General features: G+C 41.4%; 2 protein-coding genes across 4 annotated transcripts; one reads left to right on the top strand and one right to left on the bottom strand.

Annotated features, from left to right (window-relative positions):
• Positions 1–142: 142 nt before the first annotated feature.
• Positions 143–5,073, bottom strand: LOC306794664 (transmembrane 6 superfamily member 1-like). Of its 2 annotated transcripts, XM_079292807.1 has the most exons (10): positions 4,792–5,073; positions 4,541–4,644; positions 4,260–4,361; positions 4,086–4,185; positions 3,863–3,945; positions 3,550–3,668; positions 3,313–3,417; positions 3,138–3,230; positions 2,926–3,045; positions 143–794 (listed from the first exon to the last, which is right to left on the bottom strand). In XM_079292807.1, the coding sequence occupies exons 1-10, from the start codon at positions 4,881–4,883 to the stop codon at positions 603–605; spliced, it is 1,110 nt and encodes a 369-aa protein (XP_079148933.1). In that variant the 5' UTR covers positions 4,884–5,073; the 3' UTR covers positions 143–602. The 2 variants fall into 2 exon arrangements, with proteins under 2 accessions (XP_079148933.1, XP_079148934.1); XM_079292808.1 differs by lacking the exons at positions 4,086–4,185; positions 4,260–4,361; positions 4,541–4,644.
• An 848-nt stretch (positions 5,074–5,921) lies between these two features.
• On the top strand, positions 5,922–11,294 carry LOC306789470 (BTB/POZ domain-containing protein 1-like). Of its 2 annotated transcripts, none has more exons than XM_079285436.1 (8): positions 5,922–6,523; positions 7,337–7,493; positions 8,573–8,678; positions 8,765–8,962; positions 9,183–9,312; positions 9,409–9,496; positions 10,255–10,401; positions 10,528–11,294. In XM_079285436.1, exons 1-8 carry the CDS (start codon positions 6,096–6,098, stop codon positions 10,684–10,686), a joined length of 1,413 nt encoding a protein of 470 aa, XP_079141562.1. In that variant the 5' UTR covers positions 5,922–6,095; the 3' UTR covers positions 10,687–11,294. The 2 variants fall into 2 exon arrangements, with proteins under 2 accessions (XP_079141562.1, XP_079141561.1); XM_079285435.1 differs by having other exon boundaries at positions 9,120–9,312.
• The last annotated feature ends 2,600 nt before the right edge of the window (positions 11,295–13,894 follow it).

Genomic DNA, 13,894 nt, shown 5'->3' with positions numbered 1-13,894 from the left:
AAAGTACTTCCGGTTTAAACAATCCAAATAAAATACTGTTAAAATACATTTAACATTTTTGTCAAATGCCCTTAAATGGTTGAATATCTATGTACTTATCCATGTATAAATCACACTATATAGTATTAAAAGCATAGACAGGTGTGAATGATTTCTTTATTTGCCAATTTATTAGAAAAAAGGCACTGCACAGAAACCTCAGTGTCAACAAGAAAGCAGTTTTTGTAAAAAAAAACTACCAAAAATAATTAAGAACAATAATTATTTTAAAGTAGTTTGAATCCCAAACACAGGTCTAACAGCATTAGTATCTCTGCTGTGACACTGTGTATAAAAACCCATTTATTTTGTAAAAATGTATGTTCACATTTTCAAAATAAGCAAACAAACATAAATGCTAGATGACACAAACTCTGTTTGGCACTGGAGTGTTTTGTCATGTCTCCAATACCTCCACTTAGCCCTCATTAAAGTTAAAGTTCTTCCCCTCCAAAAACAGCAACTTCTTATAACTGCAAACACAGAGCGGCCTTTTACAACTACTTCATCCTTTTATTTAGGCATCCTCGACATCCTTGCCACTCTCTCTGTGGCACTCTCTGTCATTCAGTCTTCTTATCTGGCATTGGCCTGAGGAAGAGGGCAGGCCTGCTGCAGCAGCGGTAGCACAGAGCCTGAGGCACCAGAGCGTACAGGATATTGACCAGCAAGAAGACAAGCTGGCCGCCAGCAGGCACTCTGTAGGAGAACGGCGTCCGTGTGTGAAGTGACGCACCAATGTGAGCGAACTGGGCCTGTGAAGTGAAGCAGGGAGGGAGAAATGGGAAAATGACAGTGATGACTAAAAGCTTCACAGTCAGTAGAGTCACACGAACAGGAACACTGTTTTCTTATATCACTTGCTTATAAAGAGTCAGTTCTTTTTTTTGCGCCTGATTAAACAATTGCATGAAGATGTCTGACTGATGTCTCCTCCTAAATCTTCCATTTCTCCTTTTTTCTTTGATCATTGTGTTAAACATCAGTGCAAAATTGTGAATATATCTTTACAAGACATCACATTGTCTACATTTTACAGTTCTTATGGAGGAATATTTAAAAGAAAGCATAGGTAAAATAACAAGATAAATTCAGGGAACAATTGTTTTATGGTGGATTATTCATTTAATGATGATGATGATGATGACCATAAAACGTGGACACATTCTGATACTGCCCCTCATCCTTAAAATATTTTTCAGCCAATCACTGAGTTGATACGGGACATCTCAGAGACACTCAGGACACAATAGGACAGTGAATTGCCGGACTTCTTGAGATCCTCTGGGGGCCATCGGCCAGACAGCCGTCTGCCGGGTTGCCCGGATTGGGCCTCAATTTCATGAAATATTATGTTATTGATAGTGTAATTCAGTTTGTAACTGTTTTAGCTTCTGTCAATTATTAAATACTTTTTTGATTATAAACCGGATCCAGCTGATTTTTGGTACGACTCTGCTGACGAAAGATAGCAGCAGCGAGAGAGGTTCTGGACTCAACAGCAACCACGGCTGTCAAAGCGTCAGCTTTCCTATATATAGCCGGGTCAAACAGCTGACATTTAAGTCAACACCACCAATACCACCACTCCTCTTGGTCTGAAGTCAGCTTCCACCCTTATCCCGCTGATGAGTGACACCCCAGCCTGCAGCTCAAATACAATCGCTGCTTTGTCTTGTTGCGATGTGATTGGCACACAAGTTGCTCCCACCCTTTGACAGAGTTTCCATCTTTAGATGAGTACGTGGTGCTGAGTCAGACCATAGCAGTTCATATGCAGATCCACTTGCGTTTTACTGCGCGGAAGAATATCCTCAACCGAGACCAGTGTGCTACTAGATAGAGAGGGGAGTTTAGGAACTGCCTACACAGGCTTGGCCAGATGCTCACTCTTGGTCTAGCATTGCCTCATCTACCTGGAATGATGATGTCATGTGGGAAAAGAGTTTGCTCTTTCATACGGACCACCTTTGTGTGACTGAAAATGATAAAGACCACTACAAGGTCTGGGTAATTTACCGTGCAAATTATTGTTCGAATTATTAATTTAAATTGACATGACATGCACTATATTCATTAAATTTGGGTTTGGAGAGGTGTCCATGTTTACTTTTTAGCAACCTCAGTCTTGTAAAGTCAGATATATCGGAGCGTTCAGAAATGTACGTCTGTCCCATAACTACTGGATGTATTTACAAGTTATAAACTTGTAATTACGATAGCTCCAATATGACATGAACACAGGCATAGACCTCTTCTCTTGACTTGTTAGGCCCTTCTCACAGCAGCCTCTTTAATAATAATAATAATAATAATAACTTTAATTTATATAGCGCCTTTCAGGGGACCCAAGGCCGCTTTACAAGAGTAACAAAAACAGTTTAGACAAACAGTCAGAAAAACAGAACAAGTAAACTAGGGGCCGAAAGCCTTGGCGAACAGATGGGACTTGAGGGCCCTTTTGAAGGCGTCCAGAGTGGAGATGTTGCGGATCACCGCAGGGAGAGAGTTCCAGAGGGTGGGGGCTGCCTTTGACATGTCATTGTAGGGTAAACACAGGTGCAATCAATAACAGTAATTATGACCTTGTTCAAAAGTGAACCAGGGCCTTGGTATTGTGCATGCTGTCTCACTGGAATGCCTTTGACACACTAAAAAGAACGGGACCATTATTGATTTGATCAATTCAAAAACACATGTGTTTACCCTGCTGGGACGTGGCTGCTGGGAAAAGGGTCGATAGACATATCTTTAACCCTCGTATAAGTGTAGCACCTGTTGCAGTCTAGACAGCCAGACTAACACATGTGCTAGTGGAGGATCTTTACCTGCAAAGGCCTAGTTATTCCTTTGCTGGTGAGCGAGGAATAAACAGCAAGGGCGTACCTGGGCCAGTGCTCCAGAGTGCACTAGAGTCAGATCAGTCATCCACTCACATCCTGGGACCATCAGCCCATAGAGAGTAATGATGTAGTATGGTCCAGAGTACAGCAGGCTCACCAGCATCTGGCAAACACAGACACAGTTTACTTCTTTAGAAACAAGTGCAATGACAGTATCAGAATGAGCGTGTGGTGTTGATAGCTTTACTGAGTTACCTGTATTTTAGGATAGGCTGAAGGGTCTTTGAGGTAAGGCTCATACTGTCGTGTGTAGGCTTGACACCATTCGCCGGAACCGTCCAGAACAACCTAACAGACACATAAAGATTATAATTATTCCACCACGGTGTGTGTGAGCGCACTGGCAGGTGATGATCTGACGGTTTCTCACCAGGCCTCTGAAGACGCAGAAAGCAAAAGCAGGAATGAGGTAGATGATGAACAGTAGGTCCAGAGGTCTGTGGAGTAAACTTTTTCTTTCAGCCTCCTGGACGCTCTGAGAGAAAGCAACAACAGGATGTTAATACAGGGCTCTCTGTCACACACACAATATAGTATACAGTATATGAAGGGAATCTTCCAATAACATGCTTTATTGCAATAATGTCCAGTTTTGATGGTGACTTACTGTCAACTGAACTTCCCGTGTGGAGGGCTGGCTGAAGATGCGTAAGCAGGCCCAGACAGACACAGAAATATATAGCATGTGGAGGAGGAAGAGAGGACTAACTTGGGTCCCATATTTACCTTAGAGGCAGACAAAGATAATATATCACCATGGGAAAGATACAGACCAAAACACTGAACATAGCAGTATACACAGTAAAATGGGCATCCTTTTTAATTACATTGTAAAATTCTCAGGGGAGGTGTGTGCAGGGGGTTACAGGCTACCCTACACTAGCCGTCTAAAGGCATGCCATTATTTTTAGTGTACTTACCCACAGCATTCCCAAGAATGTAGACTATGGCACGCGTGAGAAAAGATCCCATCCAGTAGAGTCCGATGGCTCGGTAACTGTCCCTGAATGTGCAAACCACGAAACACCACTATTGTCAAAGTCAAATGATTACATTATACTTCCAAGAGACTCGGATGGATGGATGGATGGATGGATGGACAGACAAACAGACGGGTAGATCAGACAGACAGACCGTTCTTACCCCCAAGTAATCGCCGCAATCATGACCAGATACATGAGATAGTGCACACAGCCGTCCCAATAGGAGATCATGTGCCCATGTGCTGTATTAATATGTGGCTCTGCCTAAAACACAGGGTGGATCTATCAGTAAGTACAAAGAGACAGCTCACAAACAGGACTCACAACACAACACTTGCCTCTCTGAGGTAAAACGTCACAAATCCATCAATGATGTTGTCTTGCTCCAGCCCGATGATCAGATTCACCACACTGAGGAATGCATACACTGCAAACACTGGACAGATAGGTGCTTAAGGTTTACTGCAGGGTCATACTCCCCAATAACTCCCTCTGTTTTCATGTAAGTCAGAGATCCTTTCACATGACTTGTTAAATCAATATTTCTCTCCAAAGACTACAAACATTTAAAAATGTCTTGGTCCCGACAAGAAACGTGCATTTCATAATTCATACCATAGAAAAGAGGATCTACTGGAGCCTTCTTCTTGAGCATAAAATGGGTTGAAATGGACAGGATGAGGACTGTTGAACAGCCAGCGAAGAAGAAAGCTTCAGCACTAAATGCAATGTAGAGATATGTGTAGTTTTAAAAGATATGACAAATCATTTTCAAATGATGCTAATTAGTGCTGCACTGGCAACAGTCTCTTAATCAGCAGAGACAATAGAGGTAACTCAAACTAAAAAGGCCTCTTCTCACTCACCTGTTGTTGTAAATGAGGGAATTCAATAAAAAGCAGATGGGGATGGACATCAACGAGAGGACAAACACTCCCGTCCCTGCAGACGCGCTCATTGCGGACCAGGGTTGAGCAATTGTATCTTGTGGGAAATCTGCCGCTTAGACTCTCCTGTTTAGTCTGCCAGTCATATCTCAAGGAATTGGGGAAAAGTCCCGATGTGACAAACTATGTAAACAACGCACAAACGTCCAATCCAGCTCCTGCGTGCATGTTCTGTCATGTGTTTCTGGTCTTTCTCGTTTTTATTCCTTCTCCCTCTCCCTCTCCCTCTCCCTCTCCCTCTCACTCTCACTCTCTCTCTCTCTCTCATACCACACACACAAAGAGAGAGAGAGAGAGAGAGAGAGAGAGAGAGAGAGAGAGAGAAAGCTGTTCACATCACCGTGACAGAGAATGATTTTACTGAATATTGCAGCTTTATTCAATATACAGGCATGCGTTATTAGCAGAACAACTCTAATTAGTTTATTTTTCATCATTACCATTAAAAAGCTGTGAAGGTTTGTTAATGTTATTTAAGTAAAGGAGCAGACTCTGACATCTCGTGGTCGATTGGAAATTAAAAAGAAAAGTATACAAATAAATATATAAGTGGGTTTGTTTATAAATGTAAACATCATGTCTACAATTGATATGTATGGCCATATATGTATTAATGTTTGTTATCTGATTTATAAATAACAATTAAAATAAAGCTCTGACAAAAAAACTGGATTTATATGGTGGTCACCAAAAATGCAATTGCTGATTTAAAAATGTTTGAATGTATTACTACTGTTTATCCTCCTTCATAAATCTAATTTATTGGGGAAAAATTGTCTATTAACAAATGTTAATTTACTTAGAAGCACAAACATTGCTTTATCAGCAGCTGTATTGGTAACGTTAATATATCACATTAAATGATGTATACATAGCGAGAACATTTTGTTTTATTAATTTGTCTTGTTTTCAAAACTAATTTCGTGTCAACACATTGTACTTTTTGCTCCCTTTCTCTTCACTTGATTGTTTGTTTCTCTTGAACACAGCAATAAAGTTTAATGAAAAAAATGTGTTTTGTAGGAAGTGTGCGTCTGCGTCATTTCTGGAGGAACGCAAGCTAGCAGATACCGTTAGCTAGCTAAACATCAAAGAATGATGGCGTCCGCCGCGATGGATACCACGTAAATAAAAAAACGACACACACGGTACGGTCGGTGCATTTTCCTGTGACATTAACGGTGCTTTCGGGACGTTGAATAACAAATTAAAAACGTGTCGTTATGGCGACAGGGAGCGGCGGCAGCATCGGTGGCGGCTTAGCGTCAAACCATGACGGCCAGGAGGCAGCATTTAACTCGGTTCAATCTGGAGCCGCGGCGGTGCTCGCGAACATGCCAGCCTCCTCCGGTTCTGCCCGGTCCGCCTCCCCGCCTGTCCTCGGCCTTCACCGGGAGCCCATGTACAACTGGCAGGCGACGAAGAGCTCCCTGAAGGAGCGCTTCGCCTTCCTCTTCAACAACGAGCTGCTCAGCGACGTCAGGTTCATCGTGGGGAAGGGCAGACAGGCCCAGAGGATACCGGCCCATAAGTTCGTCCTGGCCGCCGGCAGTGCCGTTTTTGATGCCATGTTCAACGGTGGGATGGCCACAACCTCGACTGAGATTGAGCTGCCTGATGTGGAACCGGCAGCCTTCCTCGCCCTGCTCAGGTAGGCCAGGTGATCACCATGCACCAAAGTAAAGCCCACTTAGTAATTTATCCATTCGTCCAGCAACGTTCAGCTTCAGGTACATTTAACGTTAAAGGAGGCTGAAGGCCTGATATAGTGATTGCACTGCACACTGGGAAGAGCTAAATGGGAACACCATGACAGGAGCAGTGTGTACATATGATAGTATAACTCTCAGATCATTAGCCCAGGTAGAACAACATTGCAAAGTCTAGTGTACTGTAGAGACATAGGTCCATATGTCAAGTATCTCTTAGATAGTTATAGAAACTATAACAGACAGGTTTTCATGCAGTTATAAGTGCCTGGTTTCAGATACAATGCTTTTATAGACACCTTACTTTCTGATATTCTAACTTTTTATTTCCTACAAACCCCTTTTTCCCATTTAATTAAGTTAGTCAGTAAAACATCAAGTATTGCAAAGACCAGCTGCTGTACAAGAGTATTTCCCCCCTAAAAGAAATATACAGTCTAAAATTGGCAAAATTCGTCTGATAAGAGAAAAAGTAAACATCAAGACTATAAATTTGACACTTGATGCCATCTCTTGGCCGGTCTTTGGATTCGGATAGATTTCTGCTGCTAGCAAAGAAGTACTGAAGTTTGTTACTCGGCCGTAATGCTTTTGTAAGGAACACTATCTGGTTGGACACCATCAACATACTGCAAATGTATTTCTAGTCAAGATTTTTCAGGCTAAAATGTGATACATTCTTTGAATTCTTCGGTGGATAACATCATGAATACCTGACCATAAACAACGTTCTGTTGCCCGTTTCCTCGGCACAGGTTCTTGTATTCCGACGAGGTCCACATTGGTCCTGAGACTGTGATGACGACTCTGTATACGGCCAAGAAGTACGCGGTCCCTGCTCTGGAGAGTCGCTGTGTGGAGTTCCTCACCAAGCACCTCAGAGCCGACAACGCGTTCATGCTCCTCACTCAGGTTATTGTCACAGCTACTGTGTAGTACATATAGACCCCTAAACTCTCTGGCATTAACCTTTGGTTTGACACCTTGATATTTAGCTCGTCAGATATATCACATATTATATTTATTATATTATATTTTTAGTTTTCTGTCTCTGAGATTTCATTTTGAGGTGTTGAAAAGTGACGTTTGACAGCAACACGTCTTTCCAGAAATGGTGGTATCAACTGGGACACTATTTCTGGAAACACACACATTGCTGTTGAGTTTTGCACATGTACTATTTTGATGCTTTGGGCAGCACAATTTAATTCCCATTTAACCTCCCATTTTATGGGAGTGGCTGTGGAAACTGCTTGGTCAGAAACCACCAGGAGAAAGCGAGAAAATATGTTCACAGTATTTTAGGTGAATCCACCCTCATAAGACACAAAGCACAAAAATACATTTTAAAGCGGAGCAGAAGGTTTCAATAACTGTGTGGTCAGATTTTTAAGGATGTCTCCTGGGGAAAAATATGAAACCATGTAATAACAATTTTGCCTTGTTCATTCCATCTGCTGGAAACTGTCAGACTTTCAGTGGAGGATGAAGCCATTTTTCTTTCTGTGTATCCCCACAGGACCATCTTGCAGCCATCGATGGTTGAGTTTTTACGACATTAGTTTGTGCTATTTTTGGTTCATGCTGCCGTTTGTTTGGGTTCAGCATTTTGTCTGATGCTCAGCTGCTTATCAAAAAACACTCCTTTTTATTTTTTTTGCAACACAGCAACAAAAGAGACTCATCTCCAGCGGTGTACGCTTAATTCCCAGTGTCATTGCTTGGTTACTCATTTTAAGTTCATTAACATTTTCATGAAGTTTGAGTGATGAATTTATCAGACTTGAATATTAGATTTGCAAAATGAGGTGGTGTTAGAATCTACTGACTGCTTTAGTTCCCCCAACATCTTTGTTAATCTTACACAATATTTAATCTATAAAGGAGACACTTACATTTCCTCAGCTTTTTAAAAATCCTTTGGTGCATGAAAGGTAATTGACCAGTACCTACTAGATACTAATGTGGCTTATGTTGTGCTTTCATTACAGGCAAGGTTATTCGATGAGCCTCAACTTGCCAGTCTCTGCTTGGACACTATAGACAAAAGCACTGCGGACGCAATAAACGCAGAGGGTTTTACAGATATCGACCTTGGTATGCGAGTCTTTCTTCACAAACTGTTTTTCTTTTTTCTTCTTTGGATGTAAACTGATGACCACTCTGTGTATTTGCATGCGCAGACACCTTATGTGCAGTGCTACAAAGAGACACACTCAGCATCAGGGAGAACCGCTTGTTTGGGGCGGTGGTACGCTGGGCAGAGGCCGAGTGTTACAGACAACAGCTTCCCCCGACCTCTGAGAATAAACAGAAGGTTCTGGGCAAAGCCCTCCCGCTCATTCGCTTCCCGCTCATGACCGTTGAGGAGTTTGCTGCAGGTATAGAACTTGTTTCTCTTCCTGCAATAGTTATTTTGTGTTTCTTTTTTTTCAACACTGTACTAACCATTTCAGCCAAACATATTCATCATGTTCCTGATTTGTCCATACAACTCAAACCACAGAAACCAGCTTGATATTCTTTTTTGTGCAACAGGGCCTGCCCAGTCTGGAATATTGTTCGATCGGGAGGTGGTAAATCTGTTTTTACACTTTACAGTAAACCCCAAACCACGGGTCGACTACATCGACAGGCCCCGCTGCTGCCTCAGGGGGGAGGAGTGCAGCATTAATAGATTCCAGCAGGTTGAGAGTCGATGGGGGTACAGTGGTACCAGCGACAGAATCAGGTGAGATGACCAACATCGGTGGTCAGTTGTTCATCTCAACCAACTGAGTTATTTTGGTCTAATTCGTTTTCTCTCTCTGCCTTTCTCCTTCTGCAGATTCAATGTTAACAAAAGAATATCCATCGTGGGTTTTGGCTTGTATGGTTCAATACATGGACCCACTGACTATCAGGTCAACATACAGGTAACTACCTACTGCCATTGAGGCATAGTGATGCTATGTTAAGGAAGGTGCGTTGTTTTTCATATTAGTACCGATACATTACACCAGTTTCACAACCGATATTTTTATTCACGTATCTTTGAGGAAGATTAACAGATTTTTTAAAAAATTTACAAAAAAGCCAATCATCTCAAAAGTACAATGTTGTCTTAACAAAAGCAGCAATGCAATAACTTAAAGGGTTTAAAAAAAATCAGAGGATACATTTCACATCAGTGCTACTACTTGACAATCTTTGATACTTTTCAGTCAGATACCTTTTAAAGCTTTATAGCCAGCCCTACGTGTAGCGAGCCCACTCACCCTCCATCCTGTATGTTTCCTAATTCCTCTCCAGTTAGAGCTGATTTGTCTTGCATCCACTTTACATTGTGATCTGCAGAGAACGCTGCGGATAGAGAGATCAGTATCTCTCCCAGTGGATTCTTCCCTGCGTGATTGTTAAAGCACTTTGTAAAGTTACAGATACAACTCTTTTTAATTGAAAGCCTTAAATGTCACAGTACTAGGAATGTTTTGTTGATATTCAATTATTTTGGTCACAGCCAATACTTAGTTACCAACCAGAGAAATACATCACCAAACAGATGAACCCAGAAACAGAGTAACCTGCCAGCTGTGTTTTTAACATTTTCAGTTTGATATAATTATCATAAAGTTTATATGTATTTTTTTGCACATTGTTGTTCAAACACTAAATACATTGTCCTGTTCTGCAGATCTTAGAGAGCGACAAACGCATTACACTGGGGCAGAACGACACCGGTTTCAACTGTGACGGCACAACAAACACGTTCAGAGTGATGTTCAAAGAGCCTGTGGAAATCCAACCCAATGTCAGCTACACTGCATGTGCCACCTTAAAGGTCAGTCTCAACTTGTTGTATTTCAAATATGTATTTCTGCAAAAATGAACATGATGGCATTTTTTTATTTTTAACCCACCTGATTAGGATGAAACATATTATCTGCTTTTTAATTTGACACCTCAGGGCCCAGACTCCCACTATGGCACAAAGGGGTTGAAGAAATTGACCCAGGAATCAACAATGGGGACCAAGACGACGTTTTTGTTTTTTAGCTCACCAGGAAATAACAACGGTACATCAGTGGAGGACGGCCAGATCCCTGAGATAATCTACTACACCTAGACTTAACCCGGTGTCATGCTGGTACACTGAACCAGGGAGACCCCAGACTGCTGGGAAGACTAGACTGCTGGAGATAAATGTAGCGCCTCATAATCCCTTGGAATAAAGAATGTGTGTGCGAGAGAGAGGGAGAGAGAGAGAGTGTGTGTGTGTGTGCGCGCGCGTATCGGCCTATACAATACTGGTGTACAGACATGATCGGGAATGTGGAAACAAGCAGATTTGTGTGGGGGGGGGGGGGGGGGGAAGAAGCTTTTTGGGCATAAATTGTATCATCAGTTGTAAACGATCTTAATACTGATGTCCTGTCTGTGTGTTGTTGTCAGTAAGCTGTCACTGCAGGAGTTAATCCTGCACGAGTGAAACTAGAGACAGCTGCCATTTGTTGGTTGGCGCCATTTCATTCTATTGTCTCAGTTTTCGCTGATGCATTTACCGAAAGTATAATGTTTGCATATTTTTTATTGTGCACTGTTCTCATTTATTCAGCAGGTGTCTTCAAGTACTTTGTTTTTGCATTGAATTAAGGATCCATGTGTGTTATGTAACTTCGCCAGTGGTACATGCTGTAATTTATGACTTCATGTTTGCCTAGCACTACATTAAAATGTAAAAAAAAAGCTCCAGGACTTTAATGGTGAAGTAAATGAACAAAAGTCTATTTTTTAGCTTTTTGGCATTCAAATGCTGTAAAATTGTTTCCTTTGATAGACTGTATAAAGTTGGTCTTTGATTAATGTATCATTCCTCTTTCTGTCACTAGGTGATGCCAAATCCTCCATACAGCCAGCTATCAGACGCCTGAACATATTAATATCTGAGAGTAGGAAGGATTCATCACTGGTTCCCAACATGGCAGTTAAATCAGGGGGGTTGTGACATGATGAAGGGGAGAGGAAAGTCTAAACCTTTGCTAAACAAACATAAGTTTTATCCTCAGGCCTTTAATTATTAAAATATAACAAGAGGGAGGGGTTGACAGAAAAATTGCCATTGAGTGGCATAACATTATATTACTTGTTAATAATATGGATTATGGACGTGTGAAGTAAGTCAGGTAGTTCAGTCCAGTGAAGGGTCACAAGATAAATGTGAGGAGTAGTAAGATGATTCATTTAAATTCATTTAAAAGAAATCTACAAAACGAAGCACATTTTGTGAAATATTGAATAAATTTACCTCCATAACAGTTATTAAAATTAAACCATCTGAGATGTTTAGAGGGGAGCTGTCTCTTTAACTAGTGACATCTCATAAGCTTATCATATGTGTTTTATTTCAAATATGAATCTAAAAGGTAACTATAGCTGGAAAATACATGAAGTGGAGTACATTTTATGTCTCTTTTTACACAGACATAAAAAATTGCATGGAAAAACTCAAGTCAAGCACAAGTACCTCAAAACTGTATTGAAGCAAAGTACTTTCCAACACTAGAAATGCATAATGCGAAGACAAGCTGTGGGTAGGATAAGATGCCAAAAGAAAAGTATCATGTCCCTCAAATGAGACTATAACTACTGTAAGAAAATAGCATAGTCATTTTAGACTCAGTTGTTTCCTCCTAAATCCTGACGCAAATCTCAATAATACCAGATTATTTCTAATTAAATGTGCCCTGTTCTTATGCTGCCAGTAAAAATGAAATAAATCAGTGCTGTCTGCTGAACGCCAAGTCTACAGCCCAGAGATGAAGTGCTCTTGAATTTCAGAATCTGTACTCCTGTATGAGAACGCAGGTAGAGACAAGTCCACTTGAGGAGGCTGTGAGTGGGCCTTGATGGGGAGAGTGATCCACGGAGGCTGTCAGGTGAGTCACCGAGACCTGAGAGCGTTTCCCAGCTGACTGCCCACTTAGACAGCCTTCATAATACAAAAAAAAGCAACAAGAAAATCGGTTTGAGACAGGTTTTCACCACCCACCAGACACAAAACGCTCAAGAAACCAGGAGGACTACACATTCCTCAGCTCACACCTGTGTGATGTGTCAAAAAGCAAGATTCACGAGAGCTCCTTGTAATCAGAGGGAAGACTTTCCTGATGCATTAAAGAGGCAAATGTGAAGCTTATGGGGTAAAACTCAAGCGTTTCTTACAGCTATTAGATTACAAATCCACGACAGTGTGAATGTGGTTTTCTGTGTGTGTGTGTGTGTGTGTGTGTGTGTGTGTGTGTGTGTGTGTGTGTGTGTGTGGGTAGATAGCAGCAGCATGGGCTGTCTTTCTCGGTTTGAGCCGTATACTTGAACACTGACAGCAGGGGAGAGGATTGATGCCTCTGCTGTTTGTGATGACCCATGACACGACTGTACAGGACAGAAGTGGTGCAGAGTCAGACTTACAGAGTCAGACTTCAGCAAAACACAGAGAGGCTTGTTGTTATTTTCATGCCGTTCCTCATGAAGGAAAGTTCTTCGGTCAAACTGATGAACATCATATTCAGAGTGGCTCATTTCTATCACGAGGAGAGAGCTTGGAACATTCAGCCTTTGGTTCTATGTTTGGTTATGTTGTTGCACGTTGGAAAACTACTATAGACCTATATATAGAATAATATGTAATAATCTGATTATAAACCAGAGACCTTAAACAGTCACAAATGCATGAGTAAATATCCGACATATTACAGCAATGACTGAACAGATGTGCTGCATCCAGAGCTCCTTACGCCTACCTTTCTCACAATTCAAAGAACATTTATGGACAACCTACACTGTCTATACCATGAATAAGAAGCTAGTTATGCATATATTTTTTACTGTACATGCATTCATATCCTCCATCCATCCATACAGTACATGTACAAATGCAGAAGTACTCCTCAAGATACGGACTCTGATGTTTGAAATCGGTTAAAAAGAGTTCCCCTTTAAAGTATTCCATTCCACAGTTCTGTTCTGTCTGTCTGATTAATTAAAACCACATCGGGCCATTTGTAAACTCTTTTTATAAGATGTTCCTAAAAAATGTATTGGGTCAGTCCAAGACTGCTCAATTGGTCGTCCTGAAATGCGACTTCAGCGTGCAGCCTCTCCTGTAATTTTTTCAAATATTCTGTAGACCCAGTTAGCATGACACTGCACCACAACATCCACCTGCAGGGATGAGGGAGTCTGTGTGTGTGTATGTGTGTGTGTGGGTGTGTGTGTTGGTGTCGATACTTGTCCAGCTGGTGGGAGTTATGCATTCTGTATTCCAATGATGTAAG

The sequence above is a fragment of the Melanostigma gelatinosum genome (assembly GCF_949748355.1).
Source record: "Melanostigma gelatinosum genome assembly, chromosome: 2".
NCBI classification, from domain to species: Eukaryota; Metazoa; Chordata; class Actinopteri; order Perciformes; family Zoarcidae; genus Melanostigma; species Melanostigma gelatinosum.
Note: the sequence above shows the minus strand (reverse complement) of the source record. Positions and strands in the feature narration are given on the sequence as shown.